Source organism: Lolium perenne, chromosome 7, assembly GCF_019359855.2.
Source record: "Lolium perenne isolate Kyuss_39 chromosome 7, Kyuss_2.0, whole genome shotgun sequence".
In the NCBI taxonomy this organism is placed as follows: Eukaryota; Viridiplantae; Streptophyta; class Magnoliopsida; order Poales; family Poaceae; genus Lolium; species Lolium perenne.
In genome coordinates this window covers 54,906,182-54,922,642 of record NC_067250.2, presented here as the reverse complement: position 1 = coordinate 54,922,642, position 16,461 = coordinate 54,906,182, and the positions used below count along the sequence as shown (strand labels likewise).

At 47.1% G+C, this 16,461-nt stretch overlaps 1 protein-coding gene across 1 annotated transcript; it reads left to right on the top strand.

Annotated features, from left to right (window-relative positions):
- Positions 1–495: 495 nt before the first annotated feature.
- Positions 496–2,334, top strand: LOC127316026 (replication protein A 32 kDa subunit B-like). Its single transcript, XM_051346450.1, has 8 exons — positions 496–570; positions 743–922; positions 1,048–1,181; positions 1,285–1,441; positions 1,595–1,759; positions 1,864–1,955; positions 2,098–2,166; positions 2,259–2,334. The coding sequence occupies exons 1-8, from the start codon at positions 496–498 to the stop codon at positions 2,332–2,334; spliced, it is 948 nt and encodes a 315-aa protein (XP_051202410.1).
- The last annotated feature ends 14,127 nt before the right edge of the window (positions 2,335–16,461 follow it).

The following is a 16,461-nucleotide window of genomic DNA, read 5'->3' as shown; positions in this document are numbered from 1 at the left end:
ATTACTAGTTTATGGTAGGAATACCATCATTTCCATATTACCTGAAGCAAAACATGCTAGTCACGAAAATCATGGGATGCAGAGGTAGATTGTTCGACATAAAATGCAACAACGTGCACGTCACATACCGCCACGCCAGCTCGTACACGAACAGAATGTGTTGTTTTCATGCCGATCAGGTAACCGCTGTGCCCGCAAGCACCAAAAAGGTTGAATCTCCTATTTGGTGTGCTCGACTAGGAACACAACAGCTTGCACGTGTTAATTCGATGAACTCAGCAGGATAGTTACAACGAAACACACACTAACAAAAAAATTGCTCAAACTCCAACTCCACCACCGCCGCACCAACAAATCTGAAAACAACAAGCGAAGCGGCATAAACTGCAAGGCCAGTAGCTAGAGCCGAAGAGGGAGGACTAACATCTGCTCCAAACTCCATCTTTCCACACACACTTCAAAACACACAGAGCTTAGATGGACCGTAGCGGAGCCATGGATCAGATCAATCAAGCGAAGAATGAACAGTCCCTAGCCATCGTCCCAGTTGCAGCACCGGCATGCTTCGCGGTTAGTCAATCCGCTCTGCTATTCCCAAATCAAGGTTTTTTGTAGTAGGCTGCTCGCAATCCAAGCACGGATCATGTTATACACAGCGGTAGAACTTTCAATAGCATTTCGTCAAGCAGTAAGTTACATAGACAGCTAATGCTTGTACCTTTCCCCAATTCTTTGTATGAAGGAGGAAACACCTGTGGCCAAGTCTCGACAGACTAGCGTCGCAAGGTTTTTTAGGACGAAAGAGAAAACCGAAGTATACAAAGGAAAGACTCTCATGCCAGTGAACACCAAGCAAATTGCGGATGCATGGAACAGCCGCACGAACGAGTTCATGGTGATAAACAACACAGCAGTTTCTTCAGTAAGTATATGAAATCACTACTTTCTACACAAAATAGTATTCACTGGATCGTAATGTCTTCAGCGATTAATCATTAACTTACGACCTGCAATAAGTCAGTAACCGTGCTTTCTTTTGCTCAGCAGATTAAAGTCATAGGACAGATTAGAGGAAAAAAGACGGACGAATACAAGGGCACATTCTGGATTGAAGACTGCTGCGGTGCAGTAAAGGCATCAATATGGTTCACACACGGGAGAGACGAACTAGAATTCGTTTCGTAAGTACTTTGCACAACAGCCGTTCCGAAGTAGAATCATACAACCGTGCTCTGTAAATTAGATCTTACTTTCACTTTAAAAGAGGTTACCCATCTTTTGCAGGGAGGGATCATACGCAGCTGTCATCGGGAGCGTGAAGTTAGCAGGAGTTTCACCAGAAATTCAGTGTTACGACTGCAGGCCAGTGACAAACTTCAACGACATCCCCCACCACCACCTGTCTGTCATCGCTACGCATATTGATCTCGTCATGAAACCTGTAAGTAGTACTTTTATCTTTTTTGCTGAACATAATAACTAACTATGCGACCAACAAATTTAATCTAGAAAGTAACCTAAGTTGGCAATTATAGACAAAAATAAAACCGCCTGCCTCGATTTTTAATTTATTGTCTACATCGTCCTGTATCAGGAAAAAGGTGTTTACGCCAGAGTTGCTGAAATGTGGGCTAAGGACGTCAATAGCACACAGAACGCAGGTGACAAACTTGCAGCTGCCGCTGTTAAAATGGAGGAATTGGCAAACAAGACGTGTACCGTTTCACCTAAAAAGGAAATCCTGTCGCAAGACCAAACGGTATAAGCTGGGTGGCACATGCTAATTTTTAAAATAACGCACAGAACCAAAGGATAGGTAGATGGACATAACAGGTGTCAGTTCGCTAACAAATTTTGTAGCAGGTACTGAACATTGCTGAAGCACCGCTAACTGGATCACCAACCTGTTCACAAAATGAAGCTATCATGAAGATGCTCCGTCTACAATTCGGAAAGTAAGAAATAGTTCAAGGGACAAAATCCTACACCTATACTTTCTCATGACATCATTTGCGACATAACTACCAAAAATCCATTTATAAAGTTTTTGTGAGCTTACAACGTCTCTTCCTCTGTGAAACACAAACATACAAACAGAGGTGGCCCGGAGGGCGTTCACGTCGACTACCTTTCTGAACAGTTGAGTATTGACAACGGCACAACAAGGTAGACCACAAGCCACAACTCATGAAATTTGCAAACATTGTTAGTACGAACAAAAAATACAATGTTACAAGCACGCATTTTCCACTCTGCAGGAAGGTACTGGAGGCACTTGCTATAGATGGGGAGGTGTACACCACTGTTGATACCGACCATTTTGCGCCGACCTAGGTCCATCGGCACTAATGGTATTAGACGGGAGGAGCCATAAAAGCAGCAGTGTCGGAGTATCCTGTATCGCTAGGCTTGCTCAACTGTGTTTTAACAAAGCATTTTCCCAACCGCAACATTTTCTTGTAACGAACAATTTCTGGACACGTACCAATCTACAGAGTTGGTAATGGGAAGATGCTTAACGATTATATCCTGGATGTTAGAGGGAACTGATAACCTCACGACATCATTCCCGTGCAAAACCTGCCTTTTTCGTCCGCTACGAAGGACAAACGCCAATGCTAGCACTGCAGCCGGGAAAAGGAGAGTGATCGGGGTGTTAAATGCGTCCCATTAGACAGGACAACATTTGTACCTTCGGAATCATTTTTGGCGGTGCGTGTAAAACCTCAAACATGGTTTTGCAGAAGATCCATCCAAACATTTTTGGTCGCTAACTTGCGTCGTTTTATCATCTTAGGCGATATGGTCATTGACGCAGCATCGCCCCGTAGACAGGAGGAACCATACCAGCAGCCCAAAAATATGGTAAAGTCGCGCAACATCTATAACGCTAGCTAACATCAGGGGTCGGAGCATAATTTTCAACAAAAAAAAGAAGCCTATGCATCCGCCAGGGTAACGATCCATAGCGACGACACTAACGCATCTCTAGTCCTAGACCCCATTAGTGCTCAACGGCTAAGCCGTAACAACAAACTCGACCACGTCAACTTTATCTAAAATTCATACGAACTGTGTGGGATCACAAGGACCATGAACCTACGTACCAAATCGGTAGCACACCTCCGGCCAGATGAAGGTAGCGCCGTCATCATCCAACCCCGGGGGACCCACATCTGTTGGGTCATCACGCATCATCACTAGTCAGCACATGTAGCCCCCACCGCCGATGCAATCAATATGGGAAAGTCGCGCAACATCGCTAACGCCAGCTAACATCAGGGGTCGAAGCATGATTTTCAACAAAAATCAAAGCCTATGCAGTCGGCAGGGTAACGATCCATAGCGACGACACTAACGCATCTCTAGTCCTAGACCGAACATTACTGCTCAACGGCTAAACCGTAACAAGAAACTCGACGTCAACTATATCTAAAATTCTTAAGAACTGTGTGGGATCCCAAGGACCATGAACCTACGTACCAAATAGGTAGTACACATCCGGGCCAGACAGGCGCCGCCACCATGTTCATCGGTCCGAAGGAGACGGCCCGCGCTCGTCAAGTCCTCCGCGTTGGAGAAGAAGATCAAGGACGACGCCCGTGCCCGCGGAGAGCCCCAGATTCTACGCGCCCTCGAGCTCTCGCTCCGGGCGTCGCAGCAGGGGAGGGCGGAGGAGGACGCGAGGCGGGAAAGACGCCGACGGAAAGGGGCAGTCCAACGCAAAACCCGGCAGTCAGTACTGTATGCTTTCATGAATTCTCATTCAAACTTTGTAATATATAATCAAAATCGAATGAAAACCTTTACTTTCGCCCAACAATATTACTTTGGGGTAGCGTTTGGGAGACGCGGCTGGAGAGCGACGCCCCCAAAGGTGGCACGAACAAAAACACGTCTTCCAAACGCTAAATCCGACGCAATTTGGGGGACTGGGCTGGCGATGCTCTTATCTGCGTGGGGTTGGGGTCAAAACGGCGCAAACTCTTGCTAACCCACATGCTGTTCTAGCACGGTACAACAAAGCCATTGCAAGGTGTTGTGTTAGTTGACCAGCACGTCTACTCTTTATTTCAAAGACGGGGCCGCGTACCAACGGGAGGAGCCGATCGTGGGTCACATATAATTCATCTAGTGGAAGCCAATGTCTCTCTGCCCATACGGCGCGGAGTCCCTGCCGAAGAGGCATCAGTCAGCAACCACCATGGCCATCCAGGCTAGCAGGGGACGACACTGTTTTCACGTGTGCAACCAGCTTGTTCCAACCAAAGTCGACACCCCACGCTTCAACCTACTCCTCTATGACGTAGAGATGAGGCGCAAGTCCTTCTGCCTCTTCCCGCTTTCATCTAGTAGTTAAATCGGAACATTAATTGGGATACAGTAACGGCATGGCACGGAGCAGGAACAGGTTGGGAAAAGAATGCACTACGGGTACAACACAACCGCTCTTGTATTATACGGCGTGGAGGACGTCGTGTGTTCGATCGGGAGGAGACATAGATTTCTCTTACCATCGTACTATATTTATTAAAAGCAATGTTCCCGCACGCGTGGGACTGCCGGCCGTACACCAGCAATTTGCTCTCCCTCGTACTAAGTAGTAGAGAACAACAAAGCAAATTCAACAAGTACAAATAAATTCGTAGGCGAGCAAATGCGGATGTGTTGCATATTTTAATACTATGTTACGCTACAGTAGAGACAAAGTTTTTATGTAATTCGAGCCAAGCAAAGATATTGTTAAACAATAGCTTTTTTAATCCGTGGTTAGTGCATCGCTGACGGAACGATGCAAATATTTAACAAGCAAACGCGTATGATTGGGCGTGCCGGGGAAGCATCGGGGGGTGCAGGTTACACTAATCCGGCCTGATCGCAGCGCCGCAAAAGAGGACGAGGAAAAGACATCGGGACGACGTCGCTTCGTTAGCGGGCGGACGAAACGTCCCAACCCCTACCAAACCTAGCCGCCCCAACCCCAACACTCCACGTACAACCGCCACCGTCGCCAGCCACGACACCGGGGCAAATACATCGGTCCGTGGCGGCGGCGGGGGCTTTCACTCTTGACGATGATGGGACGGCGGCTGGGTCAACACCTAGACGGCTGCGCTGGCAGACCTCCTCCATCCCGTGTGATGGCGCGGCAGCGGCGGGCGTAGGAAGATGCGGCAGCGACGGCCATAGCGCTGCGGCCTCAACTGCATACCATCGGTGGCACACCTGTGGTGGCTGGTGGTGGGACGGCTTGCGCCATCCTATCTGCTCCCGGCCGGTGCGGGGTGGTGACCTTCGTTTTGTCCCGCGGATTGAGGACGCCCGGGGCAGCAACCTAGGGTTCGATAGAGGAGCGGCCTTCTTCTTCGTCGGAGGTGGTCGGCCAGGATGATAGTACTGTGTGGGGCATCATGGGAATCTCACACACGTTTCCAGCGTTGGTTCTCTAGACCGTGGTGTTACGGAGGTCGGTGAAAAATGAGCGTTGACCTCGTTCTTGGCGGATAATTGCGGCGTCGATCGATGTCGTCACCTTGTCTAAGGGGTCACTTTCTCCAATCTTGGCACTACACTCGGAGACTTTTGGGATGCGCGGCTGCCGGTGAAAACCGTGTTTCGACCTCGGTTGGCGGACGATGGCGACGTGGCGCGCCGCAACCTTCTCGAAGGCATCGTCGACGCAGCTTATGGGTTCTCACTCGTGCTACTCAGGGGGGGAACCCTAGGTCTGGGGCTCCCGGGTCGGACGATGGCGGCACGTCCTGCGTCGTTCTAGCTTTTGGGGCATCGATTTTGGAGCAGCTGCTGGATTTCGGTGGACTTCGGTCGAGTGGTGTTCATCTACCACATTGTTGGCGTTGAGTCTCAATGGCATGGTGCTGCGGGGGTATCGACGAGAAATACGGGAGGATGTATATGTGCAGGGTGGTGGAGTCGTCTTGCTTCATGGTGGCATAGACGGCAGATCTTGCAAGGTTAATGCGTTGATATCTCGTGAAGATGGAATCGAGGAAGGCGGCGGGAGCAACTCCTGTGTGGCGCGTGCGTTGGCGTGCGCTAAGACTGTAAGTTTTACTCACCTTACATTGGGCGGTATGAGAAGGCATTTAGTTCTGAAAAAAATTAGTTCGTGCATTGTCACACTCGTCATCCAACTGTAGGTATAGTAAGGTTGCTTCGAGTTGGATTTTCCGTATGTTTCCTTTCAAGGTTTCGTGAATAGGCAAATAAAAAAATCCCGGCGCATCCTTTAGATGCAGATGCGGCTGCGATATTTTCCCAATTTCAAAAAATAGCAGTCGGGCGCCAGGACAAACCATGAACATTATACACCATTATAGTTACCATACATTTCGCGGAAATAGCTTCCGAAACAAGTACTTCGGCGTCGCTGCCCTTTACGCGCGCACAACTAGACACACCGCGGTAGCCAAAAGTACAACCCATGTGCAAATGCCCTAAGGATGGCCAATCATGTGACCCCATAAATACACTGCCTATATGGGTAACCTAAAAACAAAGGGATCCGGCACATATAGCACGCAACCAAAACATTGTTACAGGTACTAGAGTCTTCCATTTGTACGAAAAATAACGGCATGGCCCACATGCAGGGTGCCAAGTAGGCGCCGGATAATGGGCATTTTTTCCAGACCTGTCGACAATGCAACAACTGCCGACCACGATTTTCCTCCCACTCAACAACAGAAAGCACCAAATGGCTTACCGATGATACAATGATTAATAAGCATGAATATAGCCCTGGGATCAACTAATCTATCCATTTGTTGTTCACATTTTTTCTTACAACCCACCAAATCGAACATTTACACGTATAAACAAAGTATTTCGACCTAATCTGGTCTATAATTCCGGGTCCACGCCAAATGACCCAGAAAAAGACAGGGGCACGCCTGTTTTGGTCGTTGTGCCGAAACTACAATACATAAGTGGGGCCCACCAAATCTAGCGAGCCGGCCACAAGAGGAAAAGTCTTCTATTTTAGTTTGTCAACACTATGCGGGAAGAGGAAAAAATAATAGGGAACGACGGTCATGTGGGTGTCAGCCTCCATTTAAGCAAGGTCCCCATAAAGCGAGGAACACACCTACCTCATTTGACTCGCTTCTCCCCTTCCCAGCCATCTTCTTCCTTCTCCTATCCACCTGCAACCCCCTACTCGTCGACAGCGATATCCCGCTGAAGCGCTGGCAATGGACGGAGGTGGGGATAGCACATTGAACGCTGCCCTGGGGTTCACACAGCCAGACATCCAGGTCTTGCTCACAATAACTCCACCAATGAAGTCTATTCTCTACTCCAATTCGTATGCTCTGTAGTTAGCAATACTCGTCCTCTAAAACTGTCTCTCTCTACAGCATCAGCAGACATCATTAATGGCGGCAGGTCTGGGCTTCGAGCTGCACGGATTCGGCTTCTCCTCGCCTACATCGGCAGCCAACAACCAGGGCGGTCAGACGGTACGGCCGCTTTCAACACTACTTCCCATATTACAAACCTTCCGCCCTACACCTACTCACCGGATCTGTTTCCCAAAAAATACACACCCGTTTGATGAGTACTAGAACTGCAGGAAGATGCATTTGATTCAACCGTAAAACTCCGACATGGAAATGCATACAGAATGCTCACCTACCTTTAGAATGCAGCTGCATAACCTGTTTTTTTCAGATACAACGTTTTAACCATTATTATTTCCTTCACGACATATGTGCGACGATGTCTTCAGGTTAGCATCTTTGACAAAGGTTCCAGTTCCGTCAGAGGATCACACCTGAACTTTAGCCCAGTGATGAACAGCGTTGATGGATGCGCGAATGTCCTTGGTGGCTCTCAGGTAGGTTGACATATCTGCACCACTGCAAACTAATCTAATAACTGAACTATCCTTTTACACTAACCCTTCTAACTACATGCATTTCGTGTTTGCAGCATGGACCATATGCCGGGATGTATCAGGCTGTGCAGGAGGCCATCTGCCGGGCAACAAATATTGCACCCAGCGACGAACTGCCGCCGGCTGAATTCCGGAGCAGAGGATTCCAGGTGTGTGAGAGGCGCATGTGTTGTTCTTTTTTGGAAGGCCTTTTCCCCCTGTTTTTCGCAAGAGTTGTGTTTTACGAGAAGACAGGAGTACGTACCCATCTAAAAAGTAACGAGAATGGTCCCATTTTCCCTTGCTGGAACAAATAATATAATACCATTTGACTTTGATAAAAACGACAACAAACTGACGACACATCATTTTTTCACAGTTGCTTTCCGCGTTAATTGTAAGGTGTAGTACTAAACATTGAGCACGAGCTGTGGATGTCTCCGCAGCTGACATCCTACACCACAGCCCCCACTAGTAGAAACACAAATGCCCCACGATAAAACATCCACCGCATCCATTTGTTTTCGTGCAGCCATCCCCAACTATGCACGGATTATAGGCCTATAAAGAACACGGAGGTGGCCTAGCTCGTTCATTGCATTCCTGTAGAGAGGTGGAAAGGGCACAAATAAGTAGTTTGGCAGGAGCGTTTCATCAAACATAATCAAAGATTCAATGGCAGTTCAGTGGCAATTAGCATTCTGGAGTTTTGTGTCGACGGTAAGTATTTTCTACCCCAGTGGCGCATCTCGTTTTCCCCCATCCCAGCCGTGATTTCCTTTTGTGCTGTTTTTCTATTTCAACGATGAATTGTTTTTTCCTTATGTTTAGCCGATACGGCAACCATCAGATCTGTTTTTGACTGCCTTGATCTACTACCATTTTTACCACCCTCAAAGTTCTGGCTCATATTTGTTGACTTCACTACAAATCTGAATCAGGTGCCCTCAACGAGATCAACTCTGCGCCCACTCCCTGAGTCATCGACTGCAAGGGTTCTGTTCCAGGAAGATGAACGGGAGCAGGTAATACCTAATCGAAAGGTGCAGTCTCTTGATTTAGATCTACAACAACTGTTCAACGAGCAAACATCCCGATTGGGGGGATCGTATACGCAGTTGTTTCTGTGTTCTTACCTTTTTTTAAATTTGTTGGCTGCAGACAACCAAAGTAGATCCAGAGTTACTCCGAGCTATCAAAGATTCATCTGAACAGTTTAGGCTAGCTGTGTCGGCGTTCAGCAAAGCCACAACTAGCATCACCAGGCTTGCATCAACTATTGTTCAGTCAAAGACAGAGACAGATGCAAAGTTCAGCTGTTCCATGGATGCCATGAGTGATAAGTTGGAAGACCTGGTTAAAACTATGAAATCTGAACAGAAAACCAAATCAAAAAGTAAGTCCCATCTTTCGAAACCAATGCTTGTGAGGAAATTTAGAAATGCCATGTCACAGCATCCATTATCACCTGTCTAACAATGCATTTTTATTCAATAGAGTCCGCAGACGTTGACAGGGCTATTACCTTCAACTGGATGTTTGGCGACGGAACTGCACCAAAGAGAGGAAGGAGAGCCACCAGCGATCAAAACAGGTTCCAACGCCTCAGGGACCACATGAAGGGCACAGCCGCATGGTTTGTGCACAATGCAACTATGACAGACCTGCGAGAGTAAGTTTGAGACATCGTTCTACAATTTTTCTTAACGGACAGAGGTCCCAACTTTCATTGCCAATATGTTTTGGCTTTAATTCCTTAATGCGCATGCTTACGATCATGCAGGGTATGGATTGAGTTCAGAGACCCTCCCATGGTATCAGTGGATGGCATATACATCAAACGAATGCTACAGCTCAGGGAAGAAATGTCTGAAGAAATGGAGAATGTTGTGGTTAGAGTGCTGCGGAACGACGAAGCAGACAAGCGGGCCGAAACTGATGGAAACGTCCACTACGTGATGCACATGTGGGCGGTTAGTCCTCTGATCCTCCATATAATCCCCGAAAAATTGTTGGTTTTTTCGTTCCCTTGCTATGCTTATAGGACAAATGAATCTAGCCAGGTGGGTGGAGATCTGACTGAAAAATTGTCCACTAAATGCAGGATAAGGTGATGAGCGACGGTTCAAATGTAGATGATTGTGAAGAAATTTTTCTACAACCACATTTCCATTATGACATATCCAACTGTGGAAGGGTAAGAACTAGAACACTTTTTATTAGACCTCAACGTGATGACCAAGCATGTATTACGCACCGCGTGTGGAAAATGAATTACTGTTCTTATGCTACAAACACTGCCTTGGTAATTATCAGGTGGTTGCTATGATCAAATTTGAACAAGGGTGGGCTTCAGTTTCAGTTGACATGCTGAAGTGCACAACACACCTGGTTCACCCAGCCGTGTCCGGGACACCGCACTCTGATGTGTTGGATTTCTTCCGACCCACAATGGAGAAGCTTACCTCATTTGCAGTATCTCACATCAAGCAACTGACAAACAGGCGGATCCCCGACATCCAATGGGTTTATGACGTTGCATTGAAGAAACAACACATTATGCACGGGTATACAGCCTGATCGGCCCTACTATGATCATTCCCCCATACAGTTATAGATTTACTTTGCAGTACTGCCGTCAATACAGTAAAATATAGGGGGAAGATGTGGTTTTGGTACTAATATTGTTTGCGAAAACCTATAATCTAAATCAATTTACTCTTTCCGCAGGCCCGACACTGGAGTTAGCACAGCCTTCTTCAGTGTTCCAAAGCCTAACCAATTCTTGGTAAGTTTTCTGAAGACAAACTGCTTATCTCTTTTTGCCAATCATTTCTTATGTGGCCGCGGCTGTTACTAACGTGCTTATTACGAATTGCAGCCCGTTTGTCCAGAAACGATCTATCTAGCCAAGCTGACATTCGTGTACAAGGGGACCATATCAGCCTATTCAATCACCAAGAAAACCGCCCCGAAAGGGAAAAAGGTGTTGTCAAGGAAGAGAAAGGCAGAAGGCGTCACCATGGAGGAGGACAAGCGCGCAGGGTATGTCAGTGATGAGGGAGGCGACGGAGGAGTGAACAACCAAGGAGGGCGCAATGCCCTGCCGTCGCAGGCGTTTGCATATTTGGCCTGACCGTCCATATGATAACATCTATTTCGACAGTGGGCAGTTTTTGTCGATCAGATGTGCTACCAGTATGGACGGTTTGCTAGAATGTATCAATGTACTTAGCACGTTGAATGTGTTAGCTATGGCGTGACCATGTTTGATTTTGGACAAATGGCCAGTGCACTTGAACTTTTAACTCTGGTTTCCTGTGGCAATCACTATCAGCAGCAAGACATGTTTGCATATTGTTTATTTGCGTAGATTAGATACCAAATCGGTGAGGTGCAAATAACTTATAGTGCGCATGTAACGGCTAAAAACAAAAGTACATGCATCTGAATGGTTCCAGCGTTAAACCATGGGCTGAACAAATCAAACCCTACTCCCCAGCCAGACGACGGCAAGAGCAAGGGCTATTACAGCAAAGCGAACAAGCAGCAGCTCCGTCTGCAAATCCTTGATTCCCTGAACAACTTTCGATGAGTAGACATGGCCGTCTTGGTTAGGGGAATCAAGCTCCCTACGACCATTGGAGCCTCTGGTTGATCGTGCGCTCACCTCATCTTCCCAGAACCAGAACTTGCATCTCTGTAGAAGTAATGAATCGCATCGGTGAAATGATGTATAGTACAGTTCATCTGCCTAAGCAGCGTGAGTTCAAGATCTAATACAATACCTTTTCCATGCCGCACTTCAAGAATAGCCTCCCCGGATTCTCCGTCGTCCCAGATCTCCACAGATCCGCCGACTCCCCGCAGTAGCAGGAAAATTTTGAAAATCCCAGATATGCTGTACTGCTCCCGGATGCAGTGCCAGACATGCTTGACATCTAGGCCAAAGATAGGAACTACCAATAACCTGAGCACGGATGTGCTGTTTTCAGACCCTTCAGAGGAAGGAGGTGGGACGCTGCTAACCAAAAGGATGAACTGCTTTCTGTTCAACACGATCCGCATATGTGCTCGTATTTATAGCAACCCTGGACATGAGCTCAGAAGTGACAGGTAGCCGTTGCAAAACAACTGTGCCCCGTTTTCTCCTTACCAAGACTGGCATTTTTCCACCGATTTTTTCTCCAACCCTATACAAATCTTTATCGCTGAAGACGCGGTAAATGGATGTAGGAACAAGGCAATTTAAATAATCGCTGAAGAGATGATACGATGTATGGTCACAAAACAACAAAACTGCATCAATGAAATGCATCGAACTTTTTTGAAAAGGGAAGTCATACACTCCAAACTCCATTACAAACACCTCCAAAGTCAAAAACTATTTACAACATACAAAGGGGCAGGCTCAACTGAAAATACATAAAATCCACCATGGCTGGGTATGCAGCAAATCGTTCCTAAAGGCTGATAAGCTACATTTTCGGAGTGTACGTTGACTTTCGTCCGCAGGTTGAACGGTTATGGCCGACTTCACCACAGCTCTTGCATCTCCTCCTTGTAGCAGTAAACTCCTCTTGCACGACATTAACAGAGCACTCTGATGTGAGGTGCTGCGTAGATCCACACGAACCGCAGTGTTCAACCATGTAAGCACCTGTTTTTAGGAAACGTGTAGACCTCCTGGGACGATCACCCTCGGGGACACGAGTGCTCTCTGCAAAAGGTCGTTTGCGCGACCCTGGTGATTCGATTGGGGACTTGTACCTCAACTCTTTAGGCCTGCCCCGGGAACGAACTCGGGGTGGTGCTGCTATGGCCGGGTCGAATTTTAACTTTTCCGCGCCCTCTGCAGGTGCACTCTGAGCATCCAAATGACTCTGGACTGGGTTCTTGACAGTAATAGCCAACAAGGCCGCTTTTGCATGGCTGATGTAATCGATAGACAACTCAAATGCCTGCCTAGAAGTAGTGCCCATGCCAATGAGCTCCATTGCCGCAGCATGCAACATCCCGTGCATGGAAGCGGCATCAGCTCCTAGGGCTGCAGCGTCGCCGTAACCAACAATAGTGCACACCGCACCGTCCCTAGCAGCGGTGCTCCACCGCTTAGTGACCAGTCCAGCAGGAAGCTCAGTTGTACCAGTGTGCACCAGCACCTGCGGATGGAAGAACAGATTGGATACATCAAAAATTAAAAAGGGGAAACGACTGGCTGGCAACTGTCATGGGATTAAACAAGATAGTAATACCTTCAGTACATGCCTGCACGGCATGCCACAGTGCTCAAACGATTTGCAAGTACACCAGTAATTGGTTCTTCCTTCATTACACTTAACAATGAACTCCCTCCTGCCAAATCCAGTGGAGCTTGTGGAGCAGACATATGTAACCACAAACTTGTTAGCTTCTTCACTCTCCCGGCACAGGAAAGCACCAGAAAGGAAAAGCTCCCTAAAAAAACGCTCAAACATTGCTCGGGTGTACACGAGTGTGGCATGTTTCTCAATTGGCACCCCGGTTCTAAGGAGGAAGTTCACCTAATAAAGGGAGACACACGTGATACAATTATCAGTATCCTGTAGTTGATCGTGAACCGGTGTATAAATTATACATGCAAAACCAAACACAAAAAACCACATGTGTGTGAACAGAAAAGAATGTTGGGGATAAAAAAATGAACCTGTTTAGTAGCGTGCTCTTCTCGACCCACGTCTGCCACGCGGTCTGTAATTAACCGATCATATTGCGTAACAAACAAATGCATCGGGGCCGATCGAGGTATGTAAGTCTTCAGAACATGGTTGGCGCTCTCGCTCCGTTGTGTGCTAGTCATCCCGGCGCAAAATGTATCCGTAAAAAAAGGCTTCGCCCACATCTCTCTATTTTCATATGCCCTGGCCAAGAACTCATTCTCACCCAAACCATTGCCGGTCACGATCTCTGCCCACCTAGTCTCAAATTCTTCGGAGTCAACAATTTGATCAAGCAGTTCGTGAAGTTCTCTCTTGAAAACAGAGTTCTTGCTGTATACAGCACCCAGTGACTCTTTAGCTCTCCGAAGGACGTGCCATTTGCACCACCTATGCCGGGTTTCTGGCAGCTCAGAGTCAATAGCCACCCTCATCTGATGGCACTGGTCTGGTATAACAAAAGTCAGCGGTTACTAGTAAAGATGTGAATACAAATCTAGCACTAAAAACATCTGGGCGTACTCTGTTACTTATGCCATACGAGGAAAACTAACCTGTCAACATAGTCTGCGGTGCTCGCCCACCCATAGCCACAACAAAGTTGCGGAAGGTCCATTTGAACGCCTCTGTTGTTTCTTCAGTCAGTAGTACACCACCAAAAATTATACTCTGGAAGTGGTGGTTGACACCGACGAACAACCCAAAAGGGAGATTGTAGAGGTTCGTTCTATATGTTGTATCAAACGTGACAACATCTCCAAAAGATGCATAGTCCATTATGCTAGAACCGTGTGAGAATAACATAGACCTAACTCGGTTCTTGTCATCTAGATCCATAGCAACAATAAACCCTGGGTCCCTCTGTTTTATCCTAGCAAATACTTCTAGTGTTTTTGCAATGTCACCTTCTATGGATTCCTGTGCTAACTTCGCACATAGCGTACGGACGGACTGCCGGCTAAATGGAACATACGCATCGTTGTGGTGAACTAACCCTACAATTGAACAAACCCTAGATAGCTGGACATTGTTACCACGCAGATGACGAATAAGTTCCCGTGTGCTGCCGTCTATCCTACTGTGCGATGTCCAGCGCCGTTTCTCCCCACAAGAAACTGACATAGGGTGGTTGTGTTGTTCGCAGAAACGTTTAACATACCAAGATTCATCGTCTGCTCGCAGCATCGACAGTATGCAGGGGCAGTCACACCTAGCAGATCGGCTCATATCTCCGTTGTCCCTACCCTGGTACATCGAACAAGTGTTAGCCCGTCGGAGCTACTGATCTAAACATGGGAAAAATCGAGGAACACAGGTTATTCATAGGCACAGGATATATCTGATAAACAGCCAGGTTCAGATGCAAACCTCGCAGGAACAAACAAGGTCTTGCCTGGACTTTTTCTTCGCCGCATTCATCCTGCTACGGCCATAGCGAATTCCAAATCCAACTTCCCAGGAATACATATTGAAGAACTCGTATGCTTCTTCCAGCGTCTGGAAAACTTGGCCCTCCGTTGGCAGAAAGATGCACTTGCCTCCTTTGTTTGCAGATTCTCGCAGTGCTTTCTCTACAGCCCCGTAGTTCCACGAAGATGGCAGGCAGGGGCCAACCGGGACGCTTCATGGGAAAAACAAATAATCACAATGTTAAACCTCAGAAACGCAAGAAAGGAATCTACTGACTGCAGAATATCACAATATAGTAAGTTTACCCCTCGCCGGCGCATTCATCCGCCATGGCCATTGATCCCCCAGTCGATTGCTGCTTGTATCGCCCCTTCCACCCGCTCGTGCAAGCAAGGTCAACTTGGTAGGCAGCAAGGGGCTGACGAGATAAGGAGAGGCGCCCTTGCCAGTAAATATTTCTACGTCCGTCGAAGCAGGTTACCACAAGCCGTTCATGGTTGAAACTACAGCAGGCCTACTTCAGTACACCCGCGCGTTGCGCCGGCAGATGCATAGTTTCTAACTTAGCATCGCGAAACATACGATACAGGCATATGACAATGAACAGAGGCATCCCGACAGAACAAGGAGTGTAGGCTAATGCCAACAATTTTAACGTGTGGATGCTCTTGACACTTTCTATATCTTTGGCTACCAGCCTCATGCGCTAATTCTAGCTGCACCAAACTGCATCACACCACACGTAACGTTTTTACAGCCATATAAAGTCCATGCGTTCTTGACGGAGGTGCATGCCGGCGTTAGCTGCTCACAACAATGTGAAGTACCCAGAGACCCCAAGTCACAATCAAGCTCCCTATATCCAACGGCTGAGCCGGTGTGCACAGCTAGCCATCCGAGCCAGACCTGGCCAGCCCGAGGCCCCGAGCGACCGCGCCCGCGCAACATAAAATTGGATGCATGCGACATAAGAAAAGTACGGAGATGCTGGTCCGCGCCAGCCAAAGGTGCGATGGAATAATCCCATGCGAGCTACGATAGTTATTTATAGCCAACGTATTTTTTGGGAAGTTGGATCCAATCAGCCAAACTAGTATGCATGTCACATTAAAAAAATAGGCCTATGTATGATGATGTCTATGGACCAATCGAACGTATAAAAATTATATTATTCACCTTACATTAAGTATTTTAACAATCAGATTAAGGAATCAATGTGCATGTGATGTAAAATTTGTAGACTACGTAAGAAAACTATAAGAAGCTAGCTGAACCCTAGTACATCAACCATCGAACAGATCAAAATGGCTTATGTAAAAAAAGAAATTATTTTGGGGAATCATGTAATGTGTAGGAAAAAAAAATCCTAGCGTAGTGAGTAGTGACACGACATAACTCAAATACATCGACATGGAGGGCATTGTAAATAAGATATAGTTATGCACAAACTTGTCCGTA

Excerpts from the sequence above, each read along its gene's own strand:
- LOC127316026 (XM_051346450.1), top strand. The coding sequence starts at position 496 with ATGGATCAGATCAATCAAGCGAAGAATGAACAGTCCCTAGCCATCGTC. Across the intron at positions 1,182-1,284 it reads GACGAACTAGAATTCGTTTC|GGAGGGATCATACGCAGCTG; the intron begins GTAAGTACTTTG and ends CATCTTTTGCAG. Across the intron at positions 1,442-1,594 it reads TTGATCTCGTCATGAAACCT|GAAAAAGGTGTTTACGCCAG; the intron begins GTAAGTAGTACT and ends GTCCTGTATCAG.